Source organism: Littorina saxatilis, linkage group LG1 (genome assembly GCF_037325665.1).
Source record: "Littorina saxatilis isolate snail1 linkage group LG1, US_GU_Lsax_2.0, whole genome shotgun sequence".
Classification (NCBI taxonomy): domain Eukaryota; kingdom Metazoa; phylum Mollusca; class Gastropoda; order Littorinimorpha; family Littorinidae; genus Littorina; species Littorina saxatilis.
Genome location: NC_090245.1, coordinates 37,742,347 through 37,760,386, shown reverse-complemented (window position 1 = coordinate 37,760,386; position 18,040 = coordinate 37,742,347). Strand labels below are relative to the sequence as shown.

At 45.1% G+C, this 18,040-nt stretch overlaps 1 protein-coding gene across 1 annotated transcript in view; it reads left to right on the top strand.

The window, feature by feature from the left end:
* Positions 1-1,464: 1,464 nt before the first annotated feature.
* LOC138968706 (uncharacterized) overlaps positions 1,465-18,040 on the top strand; it is a 27,130-nt gene continuing 10,554 nt past the window's right edge. Inside the window, exons 1-6 of the mRNA XM_070341322.1 lie at positions 1,465-2,028; positions 6,154-6,499; positions 7,424-7,591; positions 7,936-8,178; positions 8,433-8,637; positions 17,196-17,416. Coding sequence (XP_070197423.1) covers positions 6,254-6,499; positions 7,424-7,591; positions 7,936-8,178; positions 8,433-8,637; positions 17,196-17,416 — 1,083 coding nt within the window. The 5' untranslated portion in view covers positions 1,465-2,028; positions 6,154-6,253. The remainder of the gene's footprint in view (positions 2,029-6,153; positions 6,500-7,423; positions 7,592-7,935; positions 8,179-8,432; positions 8,638-17,195; positions 17,417-18,040) is intronic.

Here is an 18,040-nt window from a genome sequence, read left to right as displayed (position 1 = left end):
GGTTAGGAGCCCCCAGAAAACCAATGACAAGGATGTGTGCACCCTTCTTGTTCATGGTTCCTATACCGTGCTTACATAACCTAGCCAATAACTCACGATAAAACGCTTTTATTTTCATTTCCCTTCCAGGATCATCAGTTTTCATTGAAGCGGAAAGCACAGCATGCCAGGAAGGCCCAGAAAAGCGCAGGTGTGCTCTATCGCTTGTATGTCATCGCGATGTAGGCTACATTTTGCCCTTTACGCGGGGAGGAGGCAAAACATTTGCTGTATGCTTAGAAGAAGGCATCAGATATCTGGGGCGTTTTCATTAGTTATACATGTACTCACTGTGCTTGTTACAGGTTCCGCACGGGTTTGCAGCTTGCACGGCGCGATTTTCTCTAGTAAAGAGAGAGAGAGAGAGAGAGAGAGAGAAAAAAAACACTTAGACATATGACACTGATTGACCCCAAAAATCGACTTCGCTAATACTGATTTTGCTGATATATTGCCTGTGATATTTTCAGAGTGTGTTGAAGCAAGTGTGAACAATATTAATGAAAGTCTACCGGACAGATTTCATTACACAGACTGGTTTGTGTGTGGTATACTGATGTATAAAGTCATTTCAACGTGACCTGCACAGTTGGCCTAGTGGTAAGGCGTCCGCCCCGTGATCGTGAGGTCGTGGGTTCGAACCCCGGCCGGGTCATACCTAAGACTTTAACATTGGCAATCTAGTGGCTGCTCCGCCTGGCGTCTGGCATTATGGGGTTAGTGCTAGGACTGGTTGGTCCGGTGTCAGAATAATGTGACTGGGTGAGACGTGAAGCCTGTGCTGCGACTTCTGTCTTGTGTGTGGCGCACGTTATATGTCAAAGCAGCACCGCCCTGATATGGCCCTTCGTGGTCGGCTGGGCGTTAAGCAAACAAACAAACAAACAAAAAATTTCAACGTGTCATTCCGATATGGCTGATACTGTAATATCAAAATTACATGACGTTTTTGTAGGATAAAGTAAGATCAGTTTCTCACTTAACACAAACATGTTCAACTGCATGAGTTTAGCACACAAAATTACCTCAATGCAGAACACAGTCCACACCATCACACTTTAAAAAAAAAAATCAACATTTGACCGAGACATCTTTGCACCGATCTGCATGACGTACCATTACACCCATTTTGGATAATGGTGTCAAAAAAGGTAAACGTGATGATACTCGGGGGGAAAATGCACGTTGAGTGTTATGTAAGAGCTGTTTCAAAATTTTCACAAACCGGATGATGTCTGAAAATAAATATTATTTGATATTATTGATTGTCAGTTTGTTCTACAGGGGATATTGTCAGATGAGAACCGATTTATTATTTTATCATTGGCTTTGAATGTAAAGCCTGAGCCGGTGACTCTGGCCGAGACTGAGCTATTTGTGTGCAGGGCAGACACAGAGCGTTTTCTCCATCTTGATCCGCATCGTTTCCTGAGGGGAGCAAAGACATTCTAGGCTAAGCCGTAAGCGTGGCCAAGAATATCTTTGAGGGGAGTAGGCCTATGTAACCCGAGGCCGCAGACGATTCGCTGAAATGCTCCGTATTCAGGGAATGAAAACGCTCCTGCTCTCGAACGGGCTGGAGCCAGAATTCTCCGACTCCAGGTTTCTAATGCTGCTGCACGTGCCGCCTCACCTGCCCCATCACACTAACTCCAGTTACGCGAGAGAGAAGAGGAACACGCAGTACATCTACACTCTACACACAACCTACAGAGGCACTGCACATCGTAAAACTTGTTCTACTTCACTAGTATATTATACACGCTTTGATGCTGGCTGTGTCTACGTCTCTGCAGTGTTTCACGTGTGTTCTTTCGCACGTGCGCGATCGCCGCCGGGGAGTTGCTGTGCACTGCCTATTCAGTGAGGTAGAATTATCTTGTAGCGTTAATTTGTGCACCTAAATGTCAGAGGGTGAGGTGAAAGGCGAAGCCAGTGTTTCTTTGGACTGTAAAGAGGTCTTGGAGCAGTGGAGACTTCGACAGCCAGGTATGTATCAGTGTGAGCACGTGCGTCTAGTTTACCTCTCTCTCTCTCTCTCTCTCTCTCTCTCTCTCTTATCGGCAAGTGATAATTCACTAAAACCTATAATTAGTATAATTAGATTACACAAACGAGCGTTGAAAGTAGTCTTATTAAAGAAAACAACCCTGAATGAATTAGACTATATAAACTTAGGCATTCTCCCTCTGAAGGCAAGACTTGGCTATAATAAATGTACCCTTATGAGCAAAATTATCACTGGATGTGTACCTGAAACTTTACGTACAAAATTTACCATGAGGAATTCACGTCAATTTATGAGATTAAACACTCCTGTTCCTCGGATTGACCTGTTTAAGTCCAGTTTAGTGTATTCAGGTAGCAGTCTCTGGAACTCTCTTCCAACATTCCTGAGGCAAACTACCAGCACTGATAGTTTTAAAAGCAGATATTTGTCTTATGTAATGAAGTCAAAGTAAAGGATATTTGTCTTAAATGGTATTCAATTTTTGTATTAAACATGCCCCTCTCCTCTTTATTGGTATAATGTACACAAACCCTTTTCGAATGAAGGGACTAACAAACCAACCACTACATGTATTTAGATGTGTGATGATCTTAGCAATGTCTTGCTTGTTTGATTGATTTTCTTTAAAATGTAATGTATGGATTAGAGCATGATGTTGAGAAAGTGCAAGCCGCACTATACCACTTAATTCACATCAATCAACTCACAATTTACCTCAATGCAATGCATTTTGTGTACATATGTATAATGTGTTTTCACTTTAGTTATCTGTTAAAATGTAGAATTTTAGTTTTCTATTTTCTATTTTTTATCTTGTATTTTTATTTCATTTTTGTAGTTAGTCCCTCTTTAGGGCGAGGGCTGGATGTAAAAAGGCAGACCACTGCTTAATCTACTACCCTCGTTAAATAAAGAATTGTCATTGTCATTGTCATTGTCATTGTCTCCTTTCGCCGGGTTCACGGTGTGTCAAGTGATTCCGGCTTATACCGTTCGTACGCCGGATGTCAGCCTCATTTTCTGCACTTGGTCGAGGAAAAAAAATTGCGGTAAATCGTGTGGGCAGCGCACTTTCGTGATATTGCAAGCATAAGGTAGCAAACTGATTGGACTATGTGTACAATAGATACAAAGGTGCTGGTCGACCTCATAATTACACACGCGGGTCAAACGTGGCAGCCTTTGCATGACTCGATTTTCCAATATTTTCTTGTTTTTCTCGCTCCGCTGTAATCAAAACTGACTCCCGATTTGCACATGAGCGCCAAAAGCATTGCCTGTTTTGACATTTCGCTTGAAGAGAAGTTTATAGAAACCCGTGGCTTTTGCACAATCACTTATTCGTTAAAAACATGCTGATTCCGTTCGTATGCCATGATTCAGTTCGTACAAGAGAACCTGTTTCCGTTCATACAAATGAGTGATTCAGTTCGTACACATTCGTTAGATCAGGGAGAAACATGCCCCCACTATAAGTTATGTGTGTTCCAATGGTCGTCCAATAGCACAAAAAAACGCAAGTGATATTGGACTTATGTGAACCATAACAGTATTGAATTTGCATAAAACAATTTTGTTTCCGTTCCGTACTGATTTTGACGAAAGCAGGTGACCCGGCGTTCGTACCACTTTCATCAAATTGTTTCCGTTCGGACGCGTTTTATGACGTGACGTTCGTGAATTTGGTTGAAAGCTTGAGCAATTAGCATTTTAATACTCGCCCCTAATAAACTGAAACCAGGTAGATGGTGTGCCAAACTGTTTCCACTAGAAGGACTGTGCCACTAACATTGTTTTTTTTAATTGGTGGGTTTTCAACCAGCCTGGGGCTGTTTCCAAACGAAGTTTTTCTTTTCTTCTTGCTCTTGATAAATACTTCGAAATGCTTTGCCGTTATTCAGATGTGACATTTTTTCTTGCAAGAAAGAAGCTTGAAAAATTACGCTTACTTGAGCTAATTGGTTTTGGTTTGTATTTTTGATTTAGGAAGAATTGTGAGACAGAGACATACTGTCAATTTCATTGTTTTTTTAGTTGAGTTTTTATACGAGTGCAAACTTCAAAACGTCACCAAAGCACATCGGCACGCACACACCCAACACAACATGCAATGCACTCACTGACAAACAGACGCACCCAGACGCCTTTTAAACATCAAGTGGAACACATACACTGTTCAGACTCACTCTCTGTCCCTCCTTTTCTCTCTCTCTATCTCTCTCTCTCTCTCAGTCTCTCTCTCCCTCTCTCTCTCTCTAACTCTCTCTCAGTCTCTCTCTCTCTCTCTCTCTCTCTCACACACACACACACACACACACACACACACACACACACACACACACACGTTGCTTTATATTTTGTTTTGCATGCAATTGTTGCTGCTGCTGCTGCTATTGTTAGTGCATCTGCAGCAGCTGCTGACTTTTATACCTGGCTTTGGCTGTATACAATGAACCTTGCCAAAAAGACTTGCTTTTCCTAGCCGGGTGTATACTGTGAGCCGTCTACCGACATCATATTGTATGCCTGCATGCAGCACTCGGATGGATGTGGTCTTTCGGCCTACCTGAGGGAGTCTTGGTTGTTAGATGATAATGTCAAAGCGACAGGCTAATGCGAACCACCTGGCGACATGGTGTTTCATTGTAAGCAGGCTGTGCAGGCACGTGCTGTTCGTGGCTACTGTAGAAACAAAAGCGACTCCCAGCAGTGGCACAGGAATTCGGAATCAGATAACTTGATGAGTAGTCATGCTACGATGTACAACGTAGTCAGTACTCAGTTTAGTGTAAAGCTAGTGCAAGTTTAATTACTCCACCCCCGCCCCCCCACCCCCACTCAAGTAGCAGAGTGGTGCAATCTGTTGCCTTCTGAGTTTAGAATTTGTCTTTACTATAAGTCACATTATACCATATCAGTTGTGTTCCAACGTGTGTGTGTGTGTGTATGTGTCAGTGTCACAGTGTGTAAGTATGTGTGTAGTGGTTTTTTTGTGTGTGTATGTGTGTGTCAGTGTGTGTGTATGTCAGTGTGTGTGTGTGTGTGTGTGTCGTGTGCGTGTGTGTGTGTGTCGTGTGCGTGTGTGTGTGTGTGTGTGTGTGTGTGTGAGTGTTACGGCTGTGATTTTATCCTTCCGTCTTACATCAGTTTGTCAGTGTGCCTATCTCTTGGGTCATCATTGTGTGCCGTGTGTCTTTTTACTGCCAATGTGTGTGTGTTTTAGTTTTTGCACATGCATCTGTGAGCGCACGCCTTAGTCAAGCGAGTAATAGAAAGGCTGAGTTCAGCTGGTTCTTCAACATTACTGTCTGCATAATTTTGCGTTGGTTGGCAGTTACCCAAACCTTCTTTTACCGTTGGCATTTCTGTTCTTCCCATGTGGTTATGATCACGTTTGACTTATTCACGGTACTTTCAAGTCACAAGTTATCACTGCCAACCGCAGCAACACCAGCAGCAACCGCAGGGCCCATCAACAGCAACATAAACTGTTTTATGACAGTACCAAATAACCTAGACTGTCCTCCGTTTATCCGTATGTGGTATGCTTATGCCGGTTCCACTCTTTCACACCCAATGACAAAACAAATGCTTTGCACATCACTGCAGCAGCACCCTTTCCTAACCTAGGTGGTGGGTTCAAGTGCTAGTCTTTCGGATGAGACGAAAAACCGAGGTCCCTTCGTGTACACTACATTGGGGTGTGCACGTTAAAGATCCCACGATTGACAAAAGGGTCTTTCCTGGCAAAATTGTATAGGCATAGATAAAAATGTCCACCAAAATACCCGTGTGACTTGGAATAATAGGCCGTGAAAAGTAGGATATGCGCCTAAATGGCTGCGATCTGCTGGCCGATGTGAATGCGTGATGTATTGTGTAAAAAATTCCATCTCACACGGCGCGGCATAAATAAATCCCTGCGCCTTGAATATGTGCGCGATATAAATTGCATAAAATTAAAATAAAATAAAATAAATAAATCCCTGCGATTAGAACTGTACCCACGGAATACGCGCGATATAAGCCTCATATTGATTGATTGATTGACGATGATCAACATTGCATTTTTACATTGTATCGTTTTTTTCTTTCGTGTGCAGGACACAAAAGCTCCAGCCGCCAACCGGGCCAATCCACAACAAACTGATTACACTAAGACTGACGGCGTAACTTACACTAAATAAAATCAGGTTTCAAGCCATGTCTGAAGTAGCTACAACCACCACTTCAACAGTCAACGGCAACACAACGAACCAGACGTCAACAGAGACAAACACAACGATGGCAACACAAACAGGGATTGATGAAGATCTTGACAAGATCCCGCTGCAGAGGCTTCCTGCTCTGTTGGACAACCTCACGAAGGTTCTGGAAAACTCCAAGACCACTTTGACGCCGGCCGAAAGGGGCAAATGTCTGTGTCGGAGAGGGCAGTGCCATTTCAGAGTAAGTGTTGGTACATGGAACTCCACTTTTAAGACCTCCCAAAATCCGAAAAAATAAGGTCTTAAAATAGAGGGAGTCTTATTTGTTTGTTTGTTTGTTTGTTTGCTTAACGCCCAGCCGACCACGAAGGGCCATATCAGGGCGGTGCTGCTTTGACATTTAACGTGCGCCACACACGAGACAGAAGTCGCAGCACAGGCTTCATGTCTCACCCAGTCACATTATTCTGACACCGGACCAACCAGTCCTAGCACTAACCCCATAATGCCAGACGCCAGGCGGAGCAGCCACTAGATTGCCAATTTTAAAGTCTTAGGTATGACCCGGCCGGGGTTCGAACCCACGACCTCCCGATCACGAGGCGGACGCAGGGAGTCTTAAAATGGGGGTAGATTTATTGAGGATATGAACAGACAATCTGAGAAAATAGGGTCTGAAAAGAGAGAGAGTCTTAAATCGGGCGGTCTGAAAAGCAGGGTCTCACAGTAGTAAGGTCGGAGAGGAAGCGGGAATGATTGAGTTTGCGTGGGGTTAGACCTGATCAGTCATGCTGATGGAATAGATGCACAAACGGTCACCATTACTGTATGCACAGACTAACTAAAGGCAACACATACTCTCATGAATCGTACTCTCTGTCAGTCTGTCTGTCTGTCTCTCCCCCACCCCTCTCTCTCTGTCTCTCTCCATGGGCAGGAGGTACGCACTATGTATCTTCCAATGTATCTGTCAATAGATCTTTGTGTAAAAGCCAGAGTGTCTTCAATCGGTAGGGGGAGGGGGGGGGGGGGGGGGGGCACGTGTTGCCCGTGAGGTGATTACATACCTAACTCATCAGTTCAACACCGTGTTCATGACAAACACTATCCATTGTCCACAAAATATGTTCTTCAAGTCAGTCCTTCTCTGTCTTCACGCCAACAGCTGCACAACTACAGCGCAGCGCTGTCCGATGCAGAAGCTGCAGTGCTGGACAACCCCGGTGACCTGGCAGCCTACATCACAGCTGGCCAGGCCGCCACTGGCCTGGGACGCTTCAAGGAGGGATACCAGTACTACAAATCTGGCCTGCAGATAGATCCTAACAGTAAGGTTCGTCTGTGTGTGCACGTGTGTGTGTGAGTGTGTGTGTGTGTGTGTGTGTGTGTGTGTGTGTGTGTGTGTGTGTGTGTCGGGGGGGGGGGGTTGGGGGTAGGGGAGTCGTGTGTGTGTGTATGTGTGTGTGTGTGTGTGTGTGTGTGTGTGTGTGTGTGTGTGTGTGTGTGTGCACGTGTGTGTGTGATTCAGGGGCAGTGGTACAGGTGTGTTTCAGTCAAGAATGACCCTCCCGATCCCAAAGAACACCAACAAGTCGAGAATTACTCACTCACTCAATCATGCTGAGGTTTTTGTCTATATCAGTCCATTACGTCAAAATATTTCTATATTACAAACAGGTCCTAACAGAACAGCTTAGACAGCTACAGAACCGCATCTTAGAGCAAACAGAAAAAGGAGCAGACGAGGAGTCGAGCTACAACGCCCTGGACTTCTGCACACAGGACCCTTACCCTGGGGATGACGTCCAGCTGCTGATGGAGAGAGAGATCCTGGAGACCAAGTACAAGATCTCCGACAGCCTCCTGAAGAACACCAGCCAGGGCAAGGTCAACCAGGCCCAGGCCATGAAATGTTTGAAGGTAAAAGCCTTCCTTAATTGAGCCTGAAGTTGGCTTCGCGAAGTCTTTTTACCGAAAATTCAGTGCCAAATCTTCGCGCAGCGGGCTTCGTGTAGTACACTTCGCCCAATTAACACTCAGGCGTGTGGCTGTAGCTGGTGTGAAGCCCATGACTGGGGAATTATATAAACTTGTAGGTGGAGGGAAAAACGGGGGAGGGGGGGGGGGGATAACATACATTGAAATGAACGAACGACTTTCTCCTGTCTGTCCAGCTTGCCTACGAATCCATCAACACAGGACGATACGAGCAGGCTATAGAACTATGCACGCAGACACTGAAAGCCGACCCCAGCAACACGTTTGGTCGCAAGTTCCGTGCACAGCTCTTCTTCGAACGCCAGAACATCATAGAGGCTCTCAAGGATCTCTGGACCATTGCTAAAGGCAGCAGGACTCCAGATGTGTGGAATATGGGCGGTAAGTGGTTGTATTGGTTTGTTTCTTTCCTTTTCTCTGAGGGCCCCAAAGGGGGGGTATCATCAAGATCACGGGAAGGGAAATTTTAGCTTTCACGATCACAGTTACCTTGATTTTTGTTTTCACGATCACGAACACCAGTGGCAAATCACGGTCACAGTAAAAGTTTCAGGTACAGAAAGCACGTGTCAAAGTAAACACAACCACACAGTTATTCGCTCCTCTGGATCTATTGTTTATTCAACACAAAGTGACAACTGTTGCACTTTTTTATTATTCTTTTTTAATTCTCTTTCATTCACACATAGAAATACATATCATGATTTGTAATCAGTAACAAGAATGTTGTTTTCATTGTTTTTTCTCTCGCTCTCTCTCTCATACAGACACTCACAGGAATATACACTCCAGGGGCGGAGCAGTTAAGCCAGAGGGAGGGGGGGGGGTTACAACCTGGGATCCAGGGGTAGACCTTGTGGGGTACATGGGCAAGGCCCTGTTAGCCCCCCAGAAGCTGAAGAGTTTTAGCTATTTTATGAACAATTTATGGCTTATCCTTGATTTTAAACATGATCAACTGGTGTCAGCAGCCACTCATTATTTCTTTAAAGTTAGAATTAATTTTTAATTTTTTTTGGGACAGCCGGGGGGGGGGGGGTTCCGGAACCCCTGTAACCCCCCCCCTAATCCGCCCCTGCACTCATACACATTCAACTCCCACACCCTCACTCACACACATGAATATATATACTTGCACAATTTCACATTTCCAGAGCTAAATCTTTTAAACCCATTTTCTCAAAAACTATTGGGTGGATTGAAATTAAAGTACATGTATGTGTGATGGTAGAGTCTATAATCCTGACTAAAGGTCAGTCTAGGAATCATGAAGGTGGGTGAAGGAATATACACTCATACACATTCAACTCCCACACCCTCACTCACACACATGAATATATACTTGCACAATTTCACATTTCCAGAGCTAAATCTTTTAAACCCATTTTCTCAAAAACTATTGGGTGGATTGAAATTAAAGTACATGTATGTGTGATGGTAGAGTCTATAATAACAAAATCCCCAACGAACATGACTTTGATCGACTTTGACATGAGGATCAGGTGACCCAAACTGACACGTCTCCCCGCCATAGTTCCTGAATTTAACCCATTGTTGATAAGTTTACAGGCGCTAAAATAAATCCAAGCTTAAAAAATAATTCAAAGAAGCGACAATTAGAATCTATGCCAAGCGTGTCCACGTTGCTGGGATGAAAAACACATTTCTAGTTTCGGTTTTGGCTACACGCAGACTCGATCAGACTCGAGCCAGTCGAGGTCACACTGAGCGAGTGACAGCCGGACGTGGCAATGTCGACAATGTCAATGATCTCAATCAAACTCAAAGATCTTGAACAAATTTCAAGATCTTTGCCTACATTCAGAACAGTCATAGAGCAACATAGACAGGGTAGGGGGGTGGGGGGTGGGGGGTTACAGGGGTTGCGCAACCCCCCCCTCCCCCTGGCTTAAGCATGTACCTCCCAAACGCTTTTCTTATTTCTTTTTTTTGTGGGGGAGGGGGGGGGGGGGTTGCATCTGGATCATCATGAAATCCGAGGAGAAATCGCACCTCTCACCCTCTTTCGAAAGACATTTTTCTTCAACGATTTTTGTGATGAAAAGTATGAGTCCTTACAATCTCAATTCTTCTTCATTGCCTATACAGCTTGCTGTCGAATTTACCTTTTTCGTTCAAGGAGAGGCTTCCTTTCCCTTCAGAAACATCAAAAAACGTTCAGCTTCAAGGGGCCTTTGCCTCCTTGCAACCCCCACCAAGGGGGCTTCGCCCCCTGGACCTCCACCAAGGGGCTTTGCCCCCTGGACCCCCATCTGTAACCCCCCCCCCTAGTACTTACCTAGTCCGGCCCTGAATAGATCAACATACCTTGACATTTCGTCTTCGGAAAGACGGACCCGTAGCCTGACCTTTCCATCTAGGAAGGCATTCTCGCCGCCTGCTTTGGTCTGGTTTGAATCCACAAAATATAACAGAAGTTCGATGACAGTACCGCTGCACGCCATTTTTGATCTTCGAATTCGAATTTGACTGAATGCACTCAAAAGGCTTTAGCACGAAGCCCTTCCATTGGATGACGTTTGGCAGACTTTTGCAATTCGCCTTCTGATTGGATCTCTTTTTGTGTGTGATTGGTTCTCTTAAAGGGAAGCAATCCCTGTCAAAATCATATTTCTGAATGTGTTGTTGCTTCCCTTCAATCAGGATTGGCTCCTTGACGAATAGAGGATCATAGAGTGATACAGCTGTGAAAAATGTACGTTGAAAATAAAATGCTTTGCAATAATGCCCATCACGATCACGAAAACAAATGACGATCACGATCACGAGACTTGATTTTTTTGTCATCGCGGATCACGGGCAAAGTCCCATCCTGATCACAGAAATGGAAATTTCGGCAATCACGGTCACAGAAAGGTCAAAAAACGCCAATCACGATCACGATTTTAAACCCTTTGGGGCCCTCTTCTCTGGTGTAAGCTTGCTTAGTGTAGTTGAGAGTTATGAAACACCGAGAGATGAACGTGAAGGTAAGTAGATCCCTTGAAACTTCAAAACAATGGACGTAGTCCATTTACCAAAGATGAACTCAAGTACAGAATTAAATGGTAGAAATCTACTCTTATCACCTAAGATGTGAGTCAAACAGTAGTGATTCCACCAGCAGGGTTAGTTTCGCCAGTGCTGAACATGAAACAAATTAGCACAGCTCTTTGTTGTACGTCATTGAAATATATATGCATTAGGTCGAGCGGCCAACACCAGGAATTGCATGAAACCGCAGTCCCAGATTTACACCAGTCTCACCCTCTGACTTGAGAATCTGATCACGTGGATAGTTATGAAGTAGGATTTTTACAATCGAATCGAACGATTGACCTCGTTTTCATATCCCTGACTCGTTTCTGCATTTACTAACTGAGCAAAAGTTCTTGTGGAGCCCACACACTCTTTTATGACTTTTGCTTCCATTTGAACCGATACCCCTCTTGTGTCTTCAGCGCATAGACCTACAAAGCCATCAGCATGAACCGATACCCCTCTTGTGTCTTCAGCGCATAGACCTACAAAGCCATCAGCATGAACCGATACCCCTCTTGTGTCTTCAGCGCATAGACCTACAGAGCCATCAGCATGAACCGATACCCCTCTTGTGTCTTCAGCGCATAGACCTACAAAGCCATCAGCATGAACCGATACCCCTCTTGTGTCTTCAGCGCATAGACCTACAAAGCCATCAGCATGAACCGATACCCCTCTTGTGTCTTCAGCGCATAGACCTACAAAGCCATTAGCATGAACCAACCGCTCGGCTATCTTCATGTCAGTGAAATGTTAATTAGATCGAGTGCTCCGGCTTCTGAAAAAAGTCCCACGGAAATGAACTGGAATGATCCATTATCTTTCCATTGCCTTTGGCAGGTAAGACACAGGTAAGTCACATGGAAATGAACTGGAATGATCCAATATCTTTCCATTGTCTTTGGCAGGTAAGACACAGGTAAGTCACACGGAAATGAACTGGAATGATCCAATATCTTTCCATTACCTTTGGCAGGTAAGACACAGGTAAGTCACATGGAAATGAACTGGAATGATCCATTATCGTTCCATTGTCTTTGGCAGGTAAGACACAGGTAAGTCACATGGAAATACCGGCACGGTTGGCCTAGTTGTAAGGCGTCCGCCCCGTGATCGGGAGGTCGTGGGTTCGAACCCCGGCCGGGTCATACCTAAGACTTTAAAATTGGCAATCTAGTGGCTGCTCCGCCTGGTGTCTGGCATTATGGGGTTAGTGCTAGGACTGGTTGGTCCGGTGTCAGAATAATGTGACTGGGTGAGACATGAAGCCTGTGCTGCGACTTCTGTCTTGTGTGTGGCGCACGTTGTATGTCAAAGCAGCACCGCCCTGATATGGCCCTTCGTGGTCGGCTGGGCGTTTAAACAAACAAACAAACAAACAAGTCACATGGAAATGAACTGGAATGATCCATTATCGTTCCATTGTTGGGCGGGGATGTAGCTCAGTCGGTAGCGCGCTGGATTTGTATCCAGTTGGCCGCTGTCAGCGTGAGTTCGTCCCCACGTTCGGCGAGAGATTTATTTCTCAGAGTCAACTTTGTGTGCAGACTCTCCTCGGTGTCCGAACACCCCCGTGTGTACACGCAAGCACAAGACCAAGTGCGCACGAAAAAGATCCTGTAATCCATGTCAGAGTTCGGTGGGTTATAGAAACACGAAAATACCCAGCATGCTTCCTCCGAAAACGGCGTATGGCTGCCTAAATGGCGGGGTAAAAAACGGTCATATACGTAAAATTCCACTCGTGCAAAAAAACACACACGAGTGTACGTGGGAGTTTCAGCCCACGAACGCAGAAGAAGAAGAAGAAGAAGAAGTTCCATTGTCTTTGGCAGGTAAGACACAGGTAAGTCACATGGAAATGAACTGGAATGATCCAATATCTTTCCATTGTCTTTGGCAGGTAAGACACAGGTAAGTCACACGGAAATGAACTGGAATGATCCAATATCTTTCCATTACCTTTGGCAGGTAAGACACAGGTAAGTCACATGGAAATGAACTGGAATGATCCATTATCGTTCCATTGTCTTTGGCAGGTAAGACACAGGGAAGTCACATGGAAATACCGGCACGGTTGGCCTAGTTGTAAGGCGTCCGCCCCGTGATCGGGAGGTCGTGGGTTCGAACCCCGGCCGGGTCATACCTAAGACTTTAAAATTGGCAATCTAGTGGCTGCTCCGCCTGGTGTCTGGCATTATGGGGTTAGTGCTAGGACTGGTTGGTCCGGTGTCAGAATAATGTGACTGGGTGAGACATGAAGCCTGTGCTGCGACTTCTGTCTTGTGTGTGGCGCACGTTGTATGTCAAAGCAGCACCGCCCTGATATGGCCCTTCGTGGTCGGCTGGGCGTTTAAACAAACAAACAAACAAGTCACATGGAAATGAACTGGAATGATCCCCCAATAAACATGCCAGAACTGGGCCATTGCTGGCGTTTTGATGGCAATGCCAGTTGCCAGAACTACTGCCATCAAAGGCCCACTTATGGCCCAATGCTGGCATATTACCCGTATGCACATTGGCAAATTGATGGGCCATCACTGGCAAGCCAGCACTTTGCCAGCAAAAACCCATCATTTATTTGCTGGCTTTTTGATGGCTTGCCATCATTTTGCCAGCAATTTGCCAGCAAAAACCCATCATTTATTTGATGGCTTTTTGATGGCTTGCCATCATTTTGCCAGAATTTTGCCAGCAAAAACCCATCATTTATTTGATGGCTTTTTGATGGCTTGCCATCATTTTGCCAGAATTTTGCCAGAATTTTGCCAGCAAAAACCCATCATTTATTTGATGGCTTATTGATGGCTTGCCATCAAAAACCCAGCATTTTGCCAGCATTTCGCCAGCATTTTGCCAGCATTTTGCAGGTTTTTAGTTCCATATAAAAAAAAACTTTTTTCCATATATTTTCCGTTAATGGCCCTTTACCTGCTGAAATTACCGGGCCAGTTGTGGCCCGGCAAAATGCCATATTTCTGTCTTTACCATTGCCAGCAAAATGCCAATAAGTTGCAGGAAATATACCAATACCACTGATTCGGATAGAATGACGGCTCTATTCATGTACTCGATCTGCACAGTCTTGTTAGCCCATAGATGGTTGTTAGAAGTCTATAAATATGCTTTGTTTTGTCATTTTTTACTGTGAATGTAATAACAATAACAAAACACAGCACATCAATGGACTTTTCAACCCATGCTGGCGGCAAGACGTGCGCAAATAAAGCAAAGGGCAATGCTGTCAAGCTGTACATTAGCAATATGCATATGCGTAATTATCAAATTCATCAGTAAAATGCAATTGAAATGCTAATCACATTTGTCGTGTAACTTATCTGGCAAGTAAAGGCAGTGGTTTTGACAGAATATCGTCATCAACGCAGTTATAGCGGGCACAACAACAATACAGTAATATATATTAAAAACAAAACAAATGTAAAGCTTCCAAACAGCAACGACTCATTACCGAAACATTACAGAAACGTACGCTTTGTTTTCAGTTGCTCACTGTTTTATTTTATTTGTACAGCGTTCTAAATTTCACACTCGAGACATGATGACCAAAGGCAGGAATGTTTCTTGTTCACTTCCCAATAAACCTCCGTAGGATTGTCTTGATTCTGTCATTTCTCTGTTCGCATCCGCAACGTTGAGATAACGCTTCTTTTCTTTGTCCTGACGTCGTAGCCTACGGTAAGCCATTGAAACTCTCAAGTCCTCCTGCCGTTCACCACTTGAAACATGAAAGCAAACGAGTTTTGTTGGTTTTAATTCATTATTCCATATCACACACACACACACACACACACACACACACACACACACACACACACACACACACACACACACACACACACACACACACACAACCAAACAAACGCAAGCATACACGCAGGCATGCAAGCAAACAGCACACGCACGCACGCACACACGCGCGCGCGCTCCCACACACACACGCGCACACACGCGCACACACACACACACACACTCGCACACACACACACACACACACACACACACACACACATACACACACAGAGGCATTCTCACAGAGAGGACGACTTCTTGTAATCTATCATATTTTCTGAACTGACTAAAATGCCAAGCAGAAGTAAGGGGTCAACAGGAATATGTATTTTGATCTAACCTGCGAAGCTTACGTTGTCTCGGACAGCTCTCTTGCGTTTCTCTCAGGAACTGAGACCCAGGCGAGCTGCATCTTATCCAGTTGGGCAGTCAGACACTTGCACAAATCTTTGTCCTGGAGTGAATAGACACATACTCAATCGAGTCAATGTCAACATTCACAAGATGCAATTTGTTTGGTTACAAGTGAGCTTATGGTAATGCCTATGGTGCTTTTCTTTTGACAGAGACAAAACAAACTCAATCACACAAAGAAAGGAAAAAGGCACACACACACACACACACACACACACACACACACACACACACACACAACCGCGCGCGCGGGCGCACACACACACACACACACACACACACACACAACCGCGCGCGCGGGCGCACACACACACACACACACACACACACACACACACACACACACACACACACACGCGCGCGCGCGCGCGCAGATTCTTTCTTACAGAGAGGACGACTTCTTAAAGTCTATTATATTTTGCGAACTGACTCAAACGTCCAGCAGAAGAAAGTTGAAAAAAAGACCGACAACGGAGGAAAAGAACAAGAAGATACTAGATCTAACGCCGTTGCGACGACCTGCTCACACAACTGTTTGTGAAACTCACCACGCTTGCTTCTAGCCGGAGGAGATCGGACGCGTACTGAAATCGAAGAAGGTGCTTTGGAAATTCCTTGAAGTTGAATGCAAAACAAATAACCGGACATCTGCAGAACCACCGCGGGCCGGATTTAGTTGACAATGCGTCATCATCACGAGTGACGTCAAGATATTTCGACATTTGTTTGTACATTACGTCACTCCAAGAGAGAAAGTCATACCGCTGTGCTGTCGCAGATCTTCTTGCCAGCAATAATCCAGCATTGGCCCACTGCTGGCGTGCCAGCAAAAACCCACCTATAATTGCCAGCAAATCGCCACCTATGGCCCAATGCTGGCAAACAAGCACTGGGCCATCAATGGCGTGCCAACAGTGGGCCAATTAAGGCATTTTACTGGCCGACAATATTACTGGAATGCCAGAGATGGGCCAGTGATGGCAAGCCATAACTGGGCCTTTGTTGGCAAACCATAATTGGCCCAGTGTTGGTTTTTTTATGGCCAGCTTTACCAAACTTGCCAGCAAAAAGCCAGCAATGGCCCAGTTCTGGCATGTTTATTGGGCCATTATCGTTCCATTGTTGGGCGGGGATGTAGCTCAGTCGGTAGCGCGCTGGGTTTGTATCCAGTTGGCCGCTGTCAGCGTGAGTTCGTCCCCACGTTCGGCGAGAGATTTATTTCTCAGAGTCAACTTTGTGTGCAGACTCTCCTCGGTGTCCGAACACCCCCGTGTGTACATGCAAGCACAAGACCAAGTGCGCACGAAAAAGATCCTGTAATCCATGTCAGAGTTCGGTGGGTTATAGAAACACGAAAATACCCAGCATGCTTCCTCCGAAAACGGCGTATGGCTGCCTAAATGGCGGGGTAAAAAACGGTCATATACGTAAAATTCCACTCGTGCAAAAAAACACACACGAGTGTACGTGGGAGTTTCAGCCCACGAACGCAGAAGAAGAAGAAGAAGAAGAAGTTCCATTGTCTTTGGCAGGTAAGACACAGGTAAGTCACATGGAAATGAACTGGAATGATCCATTATCGTTCCATTGTCTTTGGCAGGTATAAGACACAGGTAAGTCACATGGAAATGAACTGGAATGATCCATTATCGTTCCATTGTCTTTGGCAGGTAAGATCCTGATCAGCCTGTGGCTGCCAGTGACGGCAGAGTTCTGGCTACGGAGGGCAACGATGACGAGCGGCAAGAAGGACCAGGAGGCGGCCATTTTGTTCCAGAAGGTTCGCGTCAAACGCCTGTACGGGCCGCTCACTGAGGACTTTCCTGTCACTGTGGACTTCACGCAGTACGGCAGGGCTGTGGTGGCGAAGCATGATGTCAAAGCTGGAGAGGTAAATTCGTGAGTTTCTATTAAAGTTTGTACTGTGAAGTTAAATGTAAGAGGCCCCTTAACGTACGTTGTCATCATGAGCAGTGGAAAATTAGATCCCTGCCACACTGTAGTTTGACCCGACCTCATTTGCATGACGTACACATGCACGTATGAACAGATGGTGTATTTATCACATGAGTGGTCTCTCTCGCGTATGGCGATACAATACTTTACACAAAGATCGTTTTATTCTTGCATGAAGCAGATCATTCAAATTTTAAATTCGGGACTGCATGAATGACTGCTGATTTAGCTGTTTGAGCAGAACGAACCTAATATACCATTTCCCACGATACAATTCAGCATGTCGGTTGAACATCTTGCCTTTTCATTCCCATTTCCTTTTTCTGCGTTAATAATCAAGTCAACTTTTGTTTTGTCAGTTCATCCCCACACACACACACACACACACACACACACACACACACACACACACACACACACACACACACACACACACACACAGTGACACTGACATGTATACACACACACACGCAAACACACACAGGTATACATATATAGAGAGCACTTTCTCTCCGTCTCTGTCTCTCTCTGTCTCTCTCCGTCTCTGTCTCTCTCTGTC